This window comes from Haplochromis burtoni, unplaced genomic scaffold, assembly GCF_018398535.1.
Source record: "Haplochromis burtoni strain Fernald_Lab_line unplaced genomic scaffold, NCSU_Asbu1 Contig_46, whole genome shotgun sequence".
Taxonomy (NCBI): domain Eukaryota; kingdom Metazoa; phylum Chordata; class Actinopteri; order Cichliformes; family Cichlidae; genus Haplochromis; species Haplochromis burtoni.
Genome location: NW_024582407.1, coordinates 2,380,404 through 2,400,003, shown reverse-complemented (window position 1 = coordinate 2,400,003; position 19,600 = coordinate 2,380,404). Strand labels below are relative to the sequence as shown.

At 40.7% G+C, this 19,600-nt stretch overlaps 2 protein-coding genes across 3 annotated transcripts in view; one reads left to right on the top strand and one right to left on the bottom strand.

The window, feature by feature from the left end:
- The window catches only part of pcnx2 (pecanex 2), a 38,516-nt gene extending 32,011 nt beyond the window's left edge, over positions 1-6,505 (bottom strand). Inside the window, exons 1-6 of the mRNA XM_005930503.3 lie at positions 6,021-6,505; positions 4,524-4,726; positions 2,207-2,324; positions 2,075-2,111; positions 661-1,196; positions 383-571 (exon numbers count right to left, since the gene is read on the bottom strand). Of these exons, the coding sequence (XP_005930565.1) occupies positions 383-571; positions 661-1,196; positions 2,075-2,111; positions 2,207-2,324; positions 4,524-4,726; positions 6,021-6,173 (1,236 nt within the window). The 5' untranslated portion in view covers positions 6,174-6,505. The remainder of the gene's footprint in view (positions 1-382; positions 572-660; positions 1,197-2,074; positions 2,112-2,206; positions 2,325-4,523; positions 4,727-6,020) is intronic.
- A 450-nt stretch (positions 6,506-6,955) lies between these two features.
- Positions 6,956-19,600, top strand: part of map3k21 (mitogen-activated protein kinase kinase kinase 21) — a 28,842-nt gene continuing 16,197 nt past the window's right edge. For both annotated transcript variants that reach the window (XM_005930502.3, XM_005930501.3), the window contains exon 1: positions 6,956-8,701. In XM_005930502.3, coding sequence (XP_005930564.1) covers positions 7,909-8,701 — 793 coding nt within the window. In that variant the 5' untranslated portion in view covers positions 6,956-7,908. The remainder of the gene's footprint in view (positions 8,702-19,600) is intronic.

Here is a 19,600-nt window from a genome sequence, read left to right as displayed (position 1 = left end):
GCCAATTGTGAAGGAGTGGTTCAAGGCGCATGAGACATCATTTTCACGTATATCTGAAAATCTTTTTCAGAGGCGAACACTTAATCTCTACATCTGACCTCAGTTCAGCTCTAGTGACATCTGTTATTACAGTTCTCTTCAGCTGACCAAAAGTGTATTTTAACACTTGCCAAGAGATGCCAAGGTTTCTACAGGTTAAAAATATTGCTGATGTTCAATGACCTGTGTGCCTGTGACATTTAAAATGATGAAGTCACCGTGATGCAACTACAGTTGGGTAGTGGAATGAGATCATTTTAACATTTTAAAAGCTATGTAAATAGGGACAACTCCAAGACACAAACATTATGTGTTTAAAAGTAACTGAGTAATTGATTCTGACCTGTGCATTCTCCAAAAGGCTCTGCTTGACGCTCTCTTCCAACTGAGCAGCAGTCTGAGGATCACAGCTCATAGTGATGATGATCTTGACAGTGTCGCTGTCGTCCAAGTGAGCTGGCACAGGTCCGGGGCCAGAGTTGTCTACCAGAACCACTTCAATCTCATCAGAACAGTATGTCTCCTCCATAGCCTACTCATAAAGAAAAATACTCGTAATAAACCCGGCCCTTCAAATTCAAATTGATCAAACATGTCTTCCTACTCTTTTATGAGGTCTACCTGTGTAGGAGGTTCTGGGATTTCAATGACATGCTCCTGGTCCTCATGGGGAGTCTCCAGTGAGTTGTTGTTGGCATCTGAGGCCTGTTTATGCCCCTCACTGTCCTCCTCACTCTCCTCCTCACTCTCATCTTCACTTCCCTTGGAAGAAGGGAAACCTTCATCGGCTATTTCTCTGTCTGCAGTCTCTTTATCCTCAGAGTCTTTTTCCTCTATTCTGTCTTGCTCTGACTCTTTCTCTGCTGTCCTTTCCTGCTCCGACTGCTCTTTGTTAATCCCTGTCAAAGATCCCTTAATGTCTATCCCTTCTTTCACAGGTTCAGTTTCAATTGTTTCTGTATCAGTTTTCTCTATCCCACCCGCAGATTCAGACTGGAGCTCCTCTTTTTCAGCTTGGGATGGGGGCCTCTGCTGGGCCTGCAGCAGGGGGGCAGCCTGATCGGGATTGGGGCTAGAGAGATCATCAGGAGATGGCTCTGGGCTTGGCTGCAAGCCTCCCTCCACAGGCCTCTCCTCTGCAGCAGTTCTGTCTTTCTCTGGAATGAAATGCAAATTCAATTTGTTGATTTTAAAGCGTAATATTAATAAAAGCCACAATAAAGCTTTAAATCCTACAGTGGAAATAGTATAATACCCATATTAGTTGGCTGCAGCAATAACACACACAATTCAAACTATTACAGTAGATATCTTCCCATTGGGGAGGAAGCTATAGATTCATCCTTCTACTATTAAAAACAAATGGCACCATTTTTGCACAATAATCTGGTGCATTGCACCCGAGGATTTGGATTTCTTTTTTTTTCTTCCTTTTTCAATCAGCTGACTGGGCTCTTACTAATCACCAGTCCATTAGGTCATAACTTTACTGAAAGCAGTCAGCTGCTCTTGTTGCCCGGCTGCTAACTCTGTGATGTTTCCTTGGGAGGAAGTTGTCGGCCTGGATCGTGTAAGAAGCCATCCAATACAGTAGGGAAGAGGAACAGCTTTCTATCAGCACAGACTGATTTTGACAACACGCTAAACAGGAAACGGGTCTGTTAAAATGAACCTTTCATGAGGGTTAAATGTGGAACTGCAGTTTTAAACTGCTGCATCCTGTCTTCACAGTTTTTGCATGCTTATCTCTTAGTCATATTGTTTGTGCCATTTTTAACATCCCAAATAACCACAAGGTAGTCTATTGGCATTGCTTCACACTTCATACTTAGTGTCAGTCTGACTAAAGTTTCACTAGGTTAAAAAAAATGAAACACTACAATTTGAGATGACTCGATCATTCCAAAACACAAAATCAATCTGCAGTTTACAAATAGTCACCATGGGGATGAATACAGTGCTATAGAAGAACCAGTCCATTTGTCATGTTTTTTTCCTTTATTAGTTAACTATCTGTATCTTAGATTAGCATTACCTTCCACGGTCTTCACCTCATCTGACTTTGAGCAGTCCTGTATGGAGGACAATTCAAAAGGTTGGGATTACAATTTAGACATAACACAGTATCCTCACACTGCCAGGTGTTAATATTTAAACCTTCTCTCACCACCCCAATCAGTCCCGGGTCAGTTTCAGTCTGTTTCACCGTCACCTGGATCACTGAACTGGGACGCTTCCGAGCCAACGTAGTCATGGCAACACTGTCAGGGACTGTGCTGCTCTTCCTAACGGCCAAAGACATGAGATGAAAACAGACACAGTTAAGTAAGAATGTGAATAATGTAGCACATTAAATACAGTGATGTACAGGTTAGAGATACAGATGAATAAAGAACACACAAATAAACTGCTTTATACATGTAAATGAATTAAAACTCAATTTTAGTCCCAATGCAGTTAAAGGAAAACTCTAAAAACTGATGTAAAGACATTTTTTTGTTTATTTTTTAAAGCTGTTTACAGACTAACCCTAATGGTAAACACATAATCACCTGCTGATTTACTACGATTGTATGAGCTGGGTCACCAAGAGGTGGAGCAGGATTCAAAAGTGCAGAGACATAAGAAACGGCAACACTTTGAAGTGCTATATTTGTGATAAGCAATACTTTAAAATTAGAGAAAAGGAACCTTTGAAGAGCGTCTCAGGATTTCCGCCACAGAGAGGCCTAAGAGGTCTAAATTAAGTTCTAATAGAAATATAGTACCCTCAAAAAGTCCCTTCTCAGCGGTCAGGGCTTTATGAAAGTTCAAAAACTTGAGCTTGTGGAGCTCAAAGTGCCAAACAGTTCTAAAGGTCATACGTACAATTGCTAGAAAAAATATGCTTGATTATTTTAGAGGAGGTGTTGCAAACATTTTGTGCCCAAAGTCTACCAAAGGGCAAATCAAAATTTCAGCATGCATCGTATCTGCCTTAAATAGTATGTCTATCATCTAAATTCTTCTGTCTCTTTTGGACTGTACTGTACGACTAAGGAAATCCTGGAAGCCCATTTGAAGCATCTAGACTTAGCATAAAACCCCTTTGCAAGAGTGTTGCCTTTAAGTTTCTTTTGCTTTGCAATAAGCTCGACAAGCGTATGTCTTTCACACAATCAAGTATCCTTTGCTGCCCCCAATTCAGGTCCAGAGTTGTTTTGATCTTTCTCTAAGAAGGGATGTTTTTCTGCCTCACAGCAGACTGTTTGGGAACTGCTTTAAAGTGTACTGCAGAAATGGCTGATTACATTTTTAAACACAACATCACACTTTGCCCTCTCATTCCCAGTTCAACAAACCAGACAGAGAGAGAGAGACGGAGAGGCTGGAGAGTGGTAGTCAAGTGAAATAAAAGGTGAATGAACAGAGGGAGCAGCATTAATGGAAAATCAGAAGTAAAGCAGAAGTAAAATATGGGTTTTTTTTATACTGGGTATGTTCTGAAATACAAATAAATATGCTCACACCTCCACTCAACCCTGCAGGAAGGTGCCAAATTGAGTGTGTGTGTGTGTGTGTGTGTGTGTGTGTGTGTGTGTATGCATGCATGCTGCTTGTCAATCAAACAGCCAAGATGTAACCTGGTCGCTACGATTTTATATAAAGTTTTACATGTAAAAGCCATAAAACAGCAATTGATACATCAGCGGACAGAGAAAAAATTAACAGTGTGAAGAAATCCTGCAAGTTCCTTGGGAGGGAAATTTTGAGGAACAAGTACCTACTAAAACATTGCAAGATGTCAACTGATTTGGAATCTATAGTTGACATAAGTTAGCAGAGACAGAGACAGTCTATGGAACTCATTACATCAGTGCACCATTTTTAAAGGTGTATTTTAAATTCTATTTTAAATTCTAAAACACACTGACTCTTACAGATGAAAAAGTAGAAAGAAATACTTTCGTTTGTATTTCCTTTTTCATCTCAACTCAATTAAATGTAACACATTCACACAGAGAACAAGATTTTTTTTGTCTCTGTGCAGATCAAGTGTCTCAGTGAAGGGGCTGACTGAAGATCACTGACCTCTCCTCATTAGCTCGCTCACTCACCGAAACTGTACTTTGAGTCTTTGAAATGAAGTAGAGAGAGTGCATCCCACTTTGAGACACTTGATCATGAAAGTAATCCCATCTCAGACAGAGGGAGAAAAGCACAGAGACACATAAAGAGAAAGAAAGGCGGGACTAAAATGGAGAGTGATGCTTGGCTATGTTTAGTATTGGTGGTATTATTTTAAAATTGGGTCTCAGGCCTAAATGTATAATTTCATGTTAATAATTAAGCTATGTCATTAGGGATTTATACCTCTGGCCTAGATCTTGTGTTGGTTATCCGAGTAGGGGAGCAGCTCAAGGCACAAGGAAAATTATTTCTTGGTAGTTATATATTTACAGCTATTTCATATTTATCCCACTCACTGCATTTTTGGTTTTTACCTGATGCTGGGGGGCAGGCAAGAATCTGAGGCATTACTTTTCTTCTCCTGAGCTTTGCTGAGGTCAGAAAGGCTGCTGCGGACCACTGCCTCGCCCTCGTCGAACATCAAGTGCAGCCGATAGTTGGCGAGCTTGATAAGGACGAAGAAAACAGTGATGGAGGAGCAGTAGATGCTCAGAGCCATTGTAGTCGGAGGCAAAGCCTGTGGAGAAGAAAGGAAGAGCTTAGTCATATTGAAATCAGCATTTCCTGAATCTCCTGACTCCACCAGGACAGAGTTTGATTTAATTCTTCAAGCTTTAGCACCACCAATTTCTTTTGATTTATATTCCAACACAGCCTCAGCACACTGCAAGATCTGATTTTGATATATTGGTAGATTAATAAAGTTTACTAGTCCACTGGGGAGAAATTGCCTGTAGCAAAGAACAGGAATATCAAAGGCAAAGTATCATGCTAATCATGAGTCATAATGTCCCAGAGAGAGTTCTTGCTGTTTTGAATGTTTGCTATTGTCCCTCAACTTCCTTCCATCATTTATCCTGCGCTGAATACGACCTTCACAAAAAACGCTAAAAAACTTGAAATTTGAAACACCTTCCCTCGGAAAGCTTGTGTTGTTTCTGCAGGGGAAGCAGTGGATGTTTTCACACAGTCTAGAAACTGTCAGCAACAACAATTTAATATAGAATCAGTGCCAAAGTGTTTACCGTCTGAGGTGTCAGTCACACATCACCATCTGCCTTAATAGCTAAAATATGTGACTGGCTAATTTCGGGATCATCAAAACAGATATATTCAGCAATTATCTTTGATAAACTGCTTACAAAAATGTACTCTGTGTACAATAAGCTGCCATTGCACTGTTTGCACAATCAAGTCACATTACCCTTTCAGTATTTGTACTGTTTTGCCATAATGTCTCCTATTAATTGCCTATTCACAGGTTAATGTGTTTGACCTATAGGTAAGCTGTATGGCAGGAACACAGAGGTCACTGAAGATGTCCCTTCAAAGAAGAAGGGGTCAAATTTGGTTGTATTGTATTGTAGTGGAGGTTGGGCAGTAAAAGTCGAGACTATATATAACTGGGCTTTCCGCCTCTATTAATCACCATATAGCATGAAGCATCATCAGCCCGTGTATTGTCACTGGGAGTAATGCAGCCAGTGTCGCACCTTTACCAAAGCCCATGGCATGAAAATATTAGTGAACCACATTTCACGCTTTCTGGCTCCACCACTGTCACATCCAGGAGCAGCCATGCTTTCACTTACTGCATGCGGGAGAAAAATACTGCGACAGTGCCCTTTTTCCTGGCCTTGTGTTTCCATCAGCTGCTACATTTCGTGATATTCCATTCTCCTACAGCTTGTGGTTGTTGTTTTTTTCTCCCAAGGATAAACAGGGGCATTATTACAATTTTACCTAGGTAGTGTGGGCACCTTACACCCCACGCACGGCCTTGAACGTCACGTTCCTCAATAAAAACTCACCAGATGGAGAGACAAGGGCAACATCAGGAGAAATATCCACAGATAGAGGTGACATGAGTTGTTGAATTTATTCTGGTCCGGGTCGTGGTACCAGCCCCCGGTCAGGGATGCCCAGACCCCCTGACGGAGGGTTTGCACAACCTGTGAGCCCATCTCCCCTCCTCTCCCCTCCTCTCCGCTCAGGTTGGACTGGCTGATGGTGATGATGATGATGCTGGTGCTGCTAGGCTACAATGAAATGATCTCCTCTATCTAATCATGCATGCTACTGTCGCTACGCCTCCATGTTGGCGCGACGCAGCTTGACTCTTGAGTCTTTCCTTTCATGGCTCGGTCTTCCTCAGCGTTGTCCTCTCGTCTGCCGTTTCCCATCCCAGTGTCGATGCGTGCATTGCTGCTGCTGTTGCTGCTGCCGCGGTCCTCATCATGTTCGTCTCTATCCTTCCTCTCTCTCCTCTCAGGCTTGCCTGTACAGATGCGCAGCTCTGACCACCCCCTCCCTTCTGTCTTTTTCACTCCTCCTCTCTCCATATTCATCCATGTCCATTATGCGAGTTCCACCTTCAGTCAAACACTTTGCGACATGCAATCAAGCCACGTTGTGCATTACATACAATGTATTTGTATCCTATGTACAGACCATGAATTGCGCACAGTATTTAAAGGTTTTAGAGCTTACGTTTAAAAATAATGTACAGCGGTGCAAACATGCAAAACATATTATATTATATTATATTATATTATATTATATTATATTATATTATATTATATTATATTATATTATATTATGCATGTGCACGTGTCTTTTTGTGGTCCACTATCGTTATAATTTCCCTGAAGGCGCGCTCGCTTCATGCATTCCTACAGTGACTCCTCCCCCTCCCCCCTGCGGCTGCTGCTTTGGTCACGTGTCAGGTGTCCACCAATGAGAGCGCAGCGCAGCTTGCAACGGGAGCACCAGCCGTGTCCCCTGATCGTGTGTCCAGCCACTGCTGGGTCCGACTCCGTCTGGCGAGAACGTTAGCGGGGTCTTGTTTTGATGAAAGTTGACGGATCTTTTTCAATTTCATATTTTATACCCTGTATTGTTGTGTGGAAGTACAGGATATATACTGTGGTTCCCGAGTACTTATCCGTTGGCTGTTTTTTTCCCCGCACATCACCGAAAGAGAAATAAACTTTGGAATTAACCGAACTCAAAGTGGAGAGGAGCAACTTTTCCAACAGGCTGACCTATGCTAAGCTAATCAGCTAAGCCAGAAGTCTGGAATGCAGTTGAAATTCCAGTTAAAAGCCCACAAAGGAGCGCACGAACCGTCCGTTTCACTATTCGGTGACTATATGAGATTCACTAGAGACTCTCACAGTGAAAGCTACTCCGCGGAGCCTCTCCGTATTTGGTCGGAATGGACGCTGCAGGTGCACCTCTTGAGGCACCTGCGAAAACTTGGTAACTTGAGAGCTAACTTTAGCCTTTTCACGTTAGCATTCAGCAGAACCAGACAGTGTTTTGTGATAGCTTTAAATTAATTTAGCTTGGCAGTTAATTGTTATTTTTCGCTTTACTGGCATTAACCAGGAGCTTTAAAAAGCGTCGTTAGCTAACCCGTATTTCGGCTAACTTAGCCAGCAACCTCGCTAGCTAGTTATTGACCCTCACACTTGTACCGGAGTGGCGACGTGGATACAGACGCGCTCTCCCACGGGACTTTGGACACAGTTTGACCACGGCGTGGAGTGCACAAGGATACCCCCTCCTCTGTTTTCATCGGATAGTGTCTTATATGTGACAGCATGAGGATTTCAAAAAGTTACAAGTTACCTTTTTAAAGTTTTCATTTTGTCCAAAAAGCGCTGCACCCTATGGTGTCGCTACGGCCACCGAGAAATGGATGTCTCGCAGGCCGCTTTCCCAAACGGTGAAGGGCGGCCGGGCGGCGGTGGGACCGGGGAACATGCTTGGGCAGAGTCCCCCTCAGTTCGGGCTTGGGCTCACTCTGCCCCGCTGTGCCCAACTCGATCCCTGTGGACAGCTGCTTATGACTACGAGGCGAGCGGCGAGGACGAACTCAGCCTTAGGCGAGGTGATGTAGTAGAAGTCCTGTCCAAGGACGCTGCGATCTCCGGGGACGAGGGATGGTGGACGGGGAAAATCAACCACAGGGTAGGGATTTTCCCTTCCAATTATGTCACCTATCAGCCCGCTATATACCGTCTCCCAGCTACAAGTGTGTCGACGGGGGTACCAGAGCGAGTCCCGAGCTCGCCCGTCCAGATCCCTTTTAGTGAACTGGTATTAGAGGAAATCATAGGCGTGGGTGGATTTGGTAAGGTTTACCGGGGCACATGGAAAGATCAGGAGGTCGCTGTGAAGGCGGCTCGGCAGGACCCAGATGAAGACATAACGGCAACCGCCGCCAGTGTTAAACAAGAAGCTAAACTTTTCTCGATGCTTCAGCACCCCAATATTATTAAACTGGAAGGGGTGTGTTTGGAGGAGCCTAACCTGTGCCTGGTCATGGAGTATGCCCGAGGCGGGACACTGAACCGGGCGCTGACCGGAAGGCGGATCCCTCCACACATCCTGGTCAACTGGGCTGTGCAGATTGCACGCGGGATGCACTATCTGCACGAGGAGGCCGTGGTACCCATTATCCATCGTGACCTGAAGTCTAGCAACAGTAAGCAAAGATCGATGTGTGTGTGTGTGTTTGTGATTAGGACAGATAAATTGAGGTAACATAACTTGCAGAAGGATATTTTGCACTTCATCTTTTAGTCATTTATGTTATGTTAGTTATGCTTTGGTTTCATTCTGCTCTGTCACTCTTTAGGTGTTAACTAACTCTTTTAAATCACTTGTTTCATGTTTCCATCATCCCAGAATATGTGTCAGCGCTGTTTTGCAACTCCACATGTACCAACCTGTCACACAAATAATGATAGTTTACCATTTCCTTAGTCACATGACACATTTGGAAAGGTTCACTGTATGTTTATTAGTTATTTGGAAGCACAGCATTGTGACTGCAATATGAGGTTGCCTATTTCTCACGTTTCACCACAGCTGCCATAGTACTGCTCTGCACTCATGACGTCTTACAGTTTAAGAAGTTTGTGGTTTATGAAGTGGTGGGGGATGCTATTAAGAGGATGTGAAATGAAGTCAGTTTGCTCAGCTGGGCTGCTCCCTCTTGACTCATTCCTTATCCTTTGACTAACACACACACACACACACACACACACACACACACACACACACACACACACACACACACACACACACACACACTTGCTTTCCAGACCCCTCTCCACCAGCAGGTGAAATGCTGTTCAAATAAATTCGGAGATTTAACAAACATATTAGGTAGACACAATCTGTCAACACTACAACACTATCGGGCCATGTCCTTCATCACCACCTGGCAGTAGCAAAGTTCATAGGTGGAAAAAGAAATCATATGGAAGTTTGGTTTAGGCTTTTTAAGAAATATAACCTTTACGTAATGGATTTTCAACAGAACTACAACTGCTATAAACATTTGGTTTAGGAACAAAAATTCTTGAGTAGGTCTCACTTTTGAGCCTTTAAAAAATAACAGTTCATTTAGCTGCACTTGGTACAGTGTATTGGGCCAACTGTGCCGGTTCCACCATGGACTGGTAATTGACAACAGGCCAGAGAACTTTCCCAGGACTGAATAATGAATGGACAAGTCTTGATGAGAAAAAGGTTCTAACTCGCATACCCACTGACACAGGCTGCTCACTTCAACTCAGGTGTGTTTATGTGTGTAATTTGACTCCAAACACTTTTGTGACCGGAGACGCTTATCAACCCTGGGCCATGTGGGGAACCGCTCCAGTGCACTGATCCCTTATCTCCAGCTCTGGGAAGCAGTGTGTGAACACAGGGGCGAAACCTGTGAAATGTATACATACCAGGCCCTCTGTAATCATAGGTCAGGATGTGTGATTGGATTTTAAAAAGAACTGTGATGCACAAAGTCCCATGTGTATGCATGTATATGTTGTTATTGCTTCTGTTTCCAAATTTTTTCAGTTATTGGTATTATTAATTTTTAACAGCTTTATGATAAACTACTTAATATAAAATGTGCTGATTTGGGTCTCTCTGTGGTTCGAAGTTAGCAGATACCACTAAAGATGTGATAAACGTCACACTCCTCTCCGCTGATGTGACAACCACACAATCTTGTGATCTACTTCATTGGTCACAGGCATGGAGAGTCTCCTAGTCACAGAAATGCTTGAGCAATGTGGTATGTTGCGGTGGCATGCCGTAAAGGCTAAGATTATGGCAAATGTAAAGGGAAGTGACAAAAGTAAGAAAATTTGTACTAAAGTGCTCTAACTGAGAAATTTTTTGCTATGGCAATTAAAAAAAACAAAAAAACCTTTTAAAAAGTAATAAAAGCACAGCTCTGGCTTCCTCTAACAGTCCAGTCCAAAGACATGTTAACTTAAATTAACTTGTGATTCTGTATTGCCCGTACCCCGCCTCCTGGCCTATGGTAGCTGCGATGCCCCCCCGCTCTGATAAGGGCAAGCGGAAAGACGATGGATAAAAGCACATAAGCTGTGAAATGCTACAATAATAACATACCAATGTGTAAGAGCGCTTCCCTACAAATACATATTTTCAATATATGCAATTTCAATTCATGCTGTTTTGGGTGTTTCTATTGATAATCAATGTTGCCTATGGATACTGTTAACTTATTAATAATAATTTGGACTATAGCTGTAAAAAGAATTAAGTTACTAGCTTTTGTAGCCATCAGTAAAACATAATCATCACATTATTTTGAAATGCGTTTCATGTTGATGTGTTTTTGTGCATGTGACACACTTGATTAAATGTTATGAACAGTGTAGAAGAGCCCCACCCTTCAAGCAGTCTTATTTAGGATGAAGCTTTGTGTTAATTATAGGGCAGATGGAGAGAAAGGATTTAACTGCTGTTTAGACTGTTTGAGCTAATCGGATGTTTGGTGAACATACACAAACAGACTCCTCCAAACAGGCACAGTGCTGCTAATGCAACTCTTTATGTTTGTCCTGCCACTTCACTGTGACCTAGATATAGCATAGGCTTTTATTAAAGGAGGACCGTTTAAACTAAAATTAGGAGACTTTGATTAGTGTGTTTCTGCAAAGTTGAGGTATAATGAAATTCTGAACTCAGATCTCTATCACATAGCTGAATGAAGAGCACAATAATAAGCAATGCCTACAGAAAGAGGACAGAAAATTATGCCAATAGTCGATTTTTCAGAAGTCTGAAAATCTGAAGTCAATATAAAGTGTACTCTAAATAAACTGAGAATGGATGGCACTGTATGTGTTTGTTTAGAACTAGGGTAGCAAGTTCACAAAAGACTCTCTCCTAAACACAAATAGAAAAATGGCACCCTGGGGCGTGTTGGGTTGTTTTCCCAGTTACAAAAAAAGAGGGGGAGATCCAGCTTAGGAAAGTTGTTGCATCTGCTAATGTTCCCAGTTGTCTGTTTGCTTTGGCATTATGTGTGCTTAGGTCAATCAGAAAAGCATCTAAACATTTGTACTGATCCACATTAATGGCATTTGATACCTGTTGTGCAGTTTTTGTCATTTTTAATTCTGTTGTGTTTTGAGTTGTTGATTTTGAGACATTTTGTTCTGTCAGACTGTTTCATTGTCTTCTCTCAGTTTAAACCAGGACTTGTACAAGTATACACTAAACTTTTCCAGCTTTACTCAACTCTCTGTCTGTCATTTATCAACTTGGAGTGTACACATGCTCCACACAGGCAAACATACAGCTATTTGATCAATGATTAGCCTGTAAAGTAATATGTTGGAAGTCAGCAAGATTTGCCCAATCTCCTTTGTGTTTTTCAACCTAATCTGTAAAATCCCAGCCTGCAGGGAGGAATGTTGCTAATGAGGATAAAAGCTTAACATACGTTTACACAATGGACTGGTCAAGCAGCGGTTGCTAGGCTACTGTGGCCAGAAGAATGGCTAGGACTCGGAGGGTCTCAAAGCCCTCGTTTTGTTTTGTTCCGTTCATATTTAATCTCCCAGAGAGCAGCGGTACTCTTTTATTGCCACAAACTAAGGGGGTTTCCCTTGTTACTTCGTTATTTTCCTCCTTGCTCCATCCTGCTCCCACTTGCCACTTCTTATTTTTTGTGGCTGCATTTGAGCCAACATTTGGTTTTTTTTTTTGTTTTTTTTTTTATCTTTAAAACATTAGCGTTATAATTTAAGCAGAGAGTTCTTCTTTAGCTTTGTCCATGCTCACATCTGTGTGTACCATAGCTGCCTTTTCATCCACAAAAAAAGAAAATGGGGTTTGTTGTGGTGACATTTATGGAGTTTACTATGAAACAACCCTGCGGCTTGTTATGTGCACTGGAAATTTTCCAGAGTAGCTCTGTGTTGGGCATGCAACTTGCATGTTTAGGGTTTCTAAATGTAATTTGTACTGTATGTCCACTAAACAGACAGGGACTTTTCCTGGCTAAAACAGGGCCTCTGATGGTTTAGCATATATCTATTCAATTCTGGTCAAGAATGCCAAAGTTTTATGAGGATAAGTTTATGGCTAATTTTGGTTGGAATATTTTGCCGTTTTCACCCTTATTGTGCTTACTTTGTTTAGTATTATTCATTAGATTCATCCAGGTCCTCCCTTTTTGTGTTCTAGTCCACTATGACTTGCATAATTTTCCTAAAGTTTGAGCAGGTGGATTCCATAAAGCAGCAAATATGAGCAGGAAGTCACACTGAAACCTGGCCCTGAGCCAGCACGCATAATCATTGGAGTTTCACACATATTTTGGTGCAAGCAGTAGTATGCCAGGAATGCATGCTTGAATGCCATTGAAACTGATAGAGTTCATTTGGAGCGTGTGCAACTGCATCCTCCCATCAGTCTCTGCCTTTTGTTAGACTTCAACACACTGTCTCTGTGTTCCCCTCCCTCTCCTTGTTTCTCCACACACTCATCTTCTGTAGATTAGTGAAGACCTGACAGATGCCACAGAAGCGCTGGAGGGATTTCCTTTCAGACCTGTACACTGAAAGTGGCACAGATGTAGCAGGCAGTGAAAAATTTAGAATAGCCAACACCACTGAAGGATAATATTGTGACAGCCACCAGATCTCAGTGCTTAGCCTTGTGCATAACAAGTGACCCTGTTATGTCCAGTGCTGTATGTTGCACACATAAATTAGGGGCTTCTCAGCCAGGTTATAACTGGCTGGAAAATGCCTCAACATACATGGATTCAAGTAGAAAATGCAAGTTTTCCAGGCTTAAGAAAGGCAGTAAATAGGCCCTGTAATCATATTGTGAATAATAAATGTATCTGCCATGAATGTGTTTTTGCTGGAGCTAAAAATAGATTTGGAAGAAATTACTGAAGTAGAAAGCAGTGATTCACCTATCAAATATTTTGTACCGAGACTAAGAGGAATGGCTTACCAGCTTAGTGCACTGTTAGCTTTGTTAACTTTGAATAGCCTTTGCTATCATCCCTCGAAACCATCTTACTTCTGTAGGAACAACTTTTTAGACAAAACTTCTTTAAACTCTGTTTTTCTTTACTAGGTCACAATGCAAAGCGAAAACAGGCTTGAAGTAGCTCAGAAACAGTGTCCCTGGAGATAATCTTTTTTTTTTTTCTTCACTGTATTTTGTGTTATCTTAGTCTACAATTGAATAAGAAGAATATAAGCGAAAAGTTACCAAAGCTTGACTATGTGTTGCAGGGCAACTTTTCTCTGGCTTCCCACAATTACCCCTGGTGACACACAGACAGTTACTGCCTGTATTTTCTCTGACAAGAGAATGGGCAGAGGGGAGAGAGGAGGAGTTGAGATGCTTTCACTGTGTTTTTTATGACCTCTCCCTGACTGCACCTATTGTTGCAGGGCCGGGTGAAAAGGAAAAGGGCCCACAGCTGAGAAGAGCTGCCTTCCAAATCAACCAATCCCCTCCATTTGCCTCTGTAGCTCACTAGCACATTGATAGATGCTAGTGTAGACAAAAAAAAAACTAGCTGCATACTTCAAACATTTGATATGTTTAAATTGGCCTATTTAAAGGTTAATTCAAGCTTTTACAGACCCAAAGGAGGAGAGGAAGAGGATAGACAAAGAGCAACTGGCCCAGGGAGATGTGACCATGATAGATGGATTTAACCAGCCATTAGCCCTGATCCTTTTCCCATCAACCAGAATGCCTGGGGGCACTCTCCTTTCCACCAGTATAGACAGACCAGTCACTGAATATTTAGCAGCCTTGTTTCTGCTTACTACAGGAAACTCCCTTGCGCTCATGCTTAGTCAGTTGGCACGGTTACGAAAATACTGCCACATCAAGTTAGGAGACCACGCTTTAAACTCTGTAAATATTTTTACTGGCGCATCGGTATATGATTTCTGTTTAATAGCACCTCTAAATAGTAATATGTTACTGAATAACATGAGTTAACTTTAGAATGATCATGCATCTATGGCTTTTTGTAGTGTTTTTTTTTTTTTTTAAATCTAGGTTTTGATTGTATTTTTTTTCTGGAAGTTAAAGAGTGCTTTTCTACTTTACTATGTGTTCATATATAGGACTTTTTATAGCCATGGATGACACCAAGTCTCATTATTCAGATAAATGCCATAGAAATATTCCCTTAAATGCATTAAAAACACTAAGCACTAAGCTGCACCATCTCCCAAAACTGTTTATTTTCATGTATAACAAATTTGTTGCCATTGCAAGTGTTTTAGGGGTTTTTCAGTTCATTAGAGGTCCGAAAAGTGTACAGTTTTGTTTTTTTTACCTTGAGGGGGAGAAAGCAATGAGAAGAAGCGTGGGATCTGCTTTGAACATAGGAGCTCTGCTTCTGATCTTCCCACTGTTCCAGTATGAAAGATGGGTCTGCCTCAAGATCCACTGTTGGGAAGGGAAATTAAATGGGGGGCTGGACTTAGGGTGGGGTCTGCCTTGGAGGCATATTCATCTCCAGTTGCGCTGAGGTGTTGTCTGTTTCAAAACATTTTCTTTTCAAAAGAGTGAGAAAAAAAGCCACAGACGAAGCAAACATACATTCTGAAATATAAGCTTTGAAAAAGATGTCTTTAGCACAGACTACAAACTATTACAGGACCCTTGCAATGCTGATAACAGGTTCATATTATAAAATTGTATACACTGCCAATTGTTGTTCAGGGAAATAAAAAGGACAGTATCTAATCAACTGTTTTTATTACACTGTGGCCAGTTGCGTGTTACACCCAATTACACACAGCAGCATTTCCAGATTTCTCCAATACTTTGTTACCTTTGTGGAAAGAGGTAATAATATTTGAAAAGTGCACACCCCCTGTTAAATAGGTCCACCTTTCTACATTTTCATTAAGCGATGTTTACAGGCTTGATTTAAATCAGAAAATTCAAATGATACATTTTTAATGCTGTTTATATTTCTGAAATAAAACGGACAAGTGAACAGAACAAGTTAGGATATTTTGTTTAAAGAAATCACCCTAGTATGCTTGTAAAGCCTTCTATTTCTCCTGGCATCTATGTCTTTGAGCATGTGCAGTTTAGCGTTTCCACTGAACTGACCTGTGAACTGTGAACAATACAGTTTAATAATTTGGTTTCCATTACTGCTAGTACCTACAGACCTTAGTTGGTCTGTAGGTACTAAATTGACCAATTTTTTTTAATTTTTAATTTTTTTTTGTATTAGAGCAGATGTAAGGGCTTTACATGTATTAACATTACACTTGCATCCAAAAATATGTTTCAAGTAAAAGGCTGGTTTGGCCTGGGGTTTGACTTTAAGTGGGATCCTTACAAGAAATCTACTCGAGTAGCTTTTTATTCCTTTGAATTGCATGTCCTCAACGTTGTTTAAAAATAAATTTAGCATCAAAGTCTCAAACCAATGCAGTGTTTTTAGTAGGGCTGTGCTATACCACATCATCTGCAATAATAATTTCAATGTTTTCAAAAAGTAGAGCAGATTTTCTTGAAATATTGTTATATATTTTTACTTTAGAATATGGTGAAGAGATCATAAGAGGTGGACTTCAATCAAAGATTGGTGATATGTGTTGCAGGTGAGCCATTAGTCATACAAAGTCATGTAGGCTTGTCTTTACCCATTTATCTCACCATTACTAATTTTACTAACAAATAAAGTGTCATCTCATGACTTCACAGGATAAGTTAGTACTATCCACATACCATAAGGCACACTGTGTGGCCCAAACACAGTAGTTTTACTGCTGTTCAGGGTAGTGTATTTCTCGCTTCCAGTACGAAGTGAAAGAATGTAGCCCAATACAGGGATGGGCATTTCAAGCGAAAATTCTATACGACTTTCTTGGAAGAGAATCCCAAACGAGAACCTCTCTCAAGTGACAATGTGTAGTTGTTTCAGACTTGAGTCATACTAGCTGGTGCAGTTTTTTTTACGTTTGTTTTTGAAGGAATTCCACATGAAACTTTGACAGCTGTCACACATGCTTTACCCGTCTAACACCTGAAAGTTAGCAACATGTTCAGCACAATCCTATTACAGAACAGAAGAAGGCAAGTATAGCTGTAGTCTAATCGGGTGTCACAAAGTGCACAAATATACAGCTTGCTTCAATAATTAGTTTAAAGACACATTTCACTTTTCACATACATGTTTGCAGACTAATGCATGTCCCACATATTATTTTGCTTCAGTAATAAAGAGATGCCCCAAAATATGTTTATATGAAAATATACCTTTGCTTCATAAGAACATGTGAGCATCAGTTTTTAATCACTCCTTAGGTAAAGCAGCTAAGGTTTACATAACGTATGTTGAACATTAGTAGAGCTTTAAAAATTTCCTATAAAGAAGTTTGAGTTAACAGAGTGCCTGCAAATGTGTGCTACTTTAACATGGTAATGATTAATAAATTGAGATAAAATATTGTGTATACTGCCAGTTCTTCACGAACTTTACTCAAGTTCTTCAAAAAAGTTGAAATGAAACAAAATAATAGGAAAATTGTAATAGAAGGTTTCCTGAAGTTAAATTCGCAGTATTGCATTTGTGTAGATCAGGGGTGTCAAACTCCAGGCCTCAAGGGCTGGTGTCCTGCAGGTTTCGATATCACCCTGGGTCACCTTAATCAAATGATTAGTAATTACCAGGCCTCTGGAGAACTTCAAGACATGTTGAGGAGGTAATTTAGCCATTTAAATCAGTTGTGTTGGATCAAGGACACATCTAAAACTTGCAGGACACCGGCCCCTGAGGCCTGGAGTAGGACCCTCCTGGTGTAGATCATAATTTCCCTTCACTACAAAGTAGCTTCTTATTTATTATTGGTTCTGTGGTTTCCAGGAAAGGGGCTAAGCTAAAGAACCTAGAACAGCAACCAACACAATTAAGGATAGCACACAGAGCAGTTGTTGTTTAACAGCTACAACATGTAGCTCTGCAAAGCACCAACGCACAGTTATTCTGGTCCCATGCTTTCCAGGGCTGTTATATTCAAACCTTTTGTTCAAATGTGTAGCCAAAATTCTATAAATTTGTCTTCATTTTTATTGATTCCACTTTATGCTTGGTTAGAAGTATACATTAGAATAATGGTTCACTTATAGTAGTGCTTTACATCTGTGCACTGTAACATGTGCCTCTTCAGACCTGATGTAAAACTGGTACTAAAATGTCACATAAGCACAAGGTTAATAAAACAAACTATAACTAGCATGTTTATTTTGCTAATGAAATGGCTTGTATTCTTTCAGTGTAATGAGCAGTTTAAGTAATTTTTATAGTCTGTACATCTACATACAGGCTATGATTTTCAGATCTTTCTCCCTTTTAGTGAAAGCAGTTGGTAAACATTTATTAGTTCCAAGTCTGAACAATTCATACACACAAAGCCTGACTAAAATGAATACATAATCACCCACTATGATGGGTGCATAAATTACACCAGGTTAGCTACAATTTGTGTTTCTGATAGTAGCTGAGCTGCTAATAGGCTGACTGGCTGGGGGGTTTTACCATAACGTCAGCATGGAGTCATGTAGACAGGAGTTAGGTCTTTTATCAGATATTTCTAGAGGGCTGACACTGAAGGATCATGGAGCTACAAAGAAAGTATTTGGCATGATATTCTATAGTCCAATCAGAGTAGAAGGTTTTATCCCAAAGCCACTGCTTTCCCAGGCTGTGTAACTAACCCACCATAAGTCATTATAAACCTACAGAGTCTGCTGGGAGGAATCTATGGAATCACTCAGAGAGGAGTTGACAACAGGAAGTAGTAGTAGTATCATTGGTGTTGTGAAACCCGTTTGTAATGGAATTCCCATTGTTGTAGCCTGGGTAGAGGATCCCCTCTGTGCCTCAGGCTAGTAATGGTACCAATACACTATTAGTGGGAACCCAATGAGCCTCGTTACAGTTAAATTGCTGCAAAATCATTTATGCTGGCTGAAAATACTTGTGCATGCCAAAAATATTTTAACCATATCTCTGTAACTGCCTTCAATGAATTTAAAGAAAATAGATCCTAACCATTTGTTTTTGATAGGAAGTATTCTACAAGTAGGAATTGGCCCATTTGTTCCTTAAGTTAAACAGTGAATTGATTTCTTTCCCCTGAGTCTTACTTTAAGTGTTTGTGTAAACTGTTAGGGGAATAGCAACTCTAAAACCAAGATTTGAAACTAGAGCTGCAAACTATGCATGGCCATTTGAAGCAAAGATACTATTTGGCTTTTCTTCAAAGGTTTCACTCCTAAAAGACTCTCAAATGACAGTGCATACTCGAAGCAGACATGTGACATGCTGGACCTTATTTTCTTTGTTTGTTTATGTTGAAGGTGTTCCACAAAAGACTTTGATGGCTGACCAATCCAGTTTGTACTACATGAAGGGCAACAAAAGAAATTCATTTATAGTTCAATCCAAGTTCTTTTTTTTTTCTTTTTCCTTTTTTTTTTAAACAGTGCATTTGCATGCAGCGTGCATCCAGTTAGGTGGACTGATGCAAATTTCACCCAGGTAATGTGAATAGAGGCAAGTTTTTGATTATGTAAGTTAAAATATTTAAACTGGGATGAAAAATTCGCTTCATTCTACATCACAAAAACCCTGGCATTTTCCCATAGATTGGATTGCTGCTGATGCCAGCAATAATCAGAAGTGGAGGTTAAGCCTATTGACATTATTTGAGGGCAGGTGGAGCTGTCTGGTTGAACTTATCTTTTATACAGAGATTTTAAAAAAACGTGACGCTGTTTGTTTACACACCGCGAAGAGCAAAGAGGCGGAGCTGTTCTCGAGATGCTGAGCTCAGGTTTATTGAAAGAAAACATGTTTCTAGTTTCCAAAACAGCATTGCTGTTCCTGTGATTGCCATTAAAACTTTTACTGGGAATAAGCAAGTAGGAGGTCTTTATCAAAGCACCTGATCAACAAACTCTGTAGCTGCTCTGATCACCACCATTTGTTTTATGTGAAACAGTGAAAAGTCTGAAGTAAGCCTCTAGAAGTTATATTAAA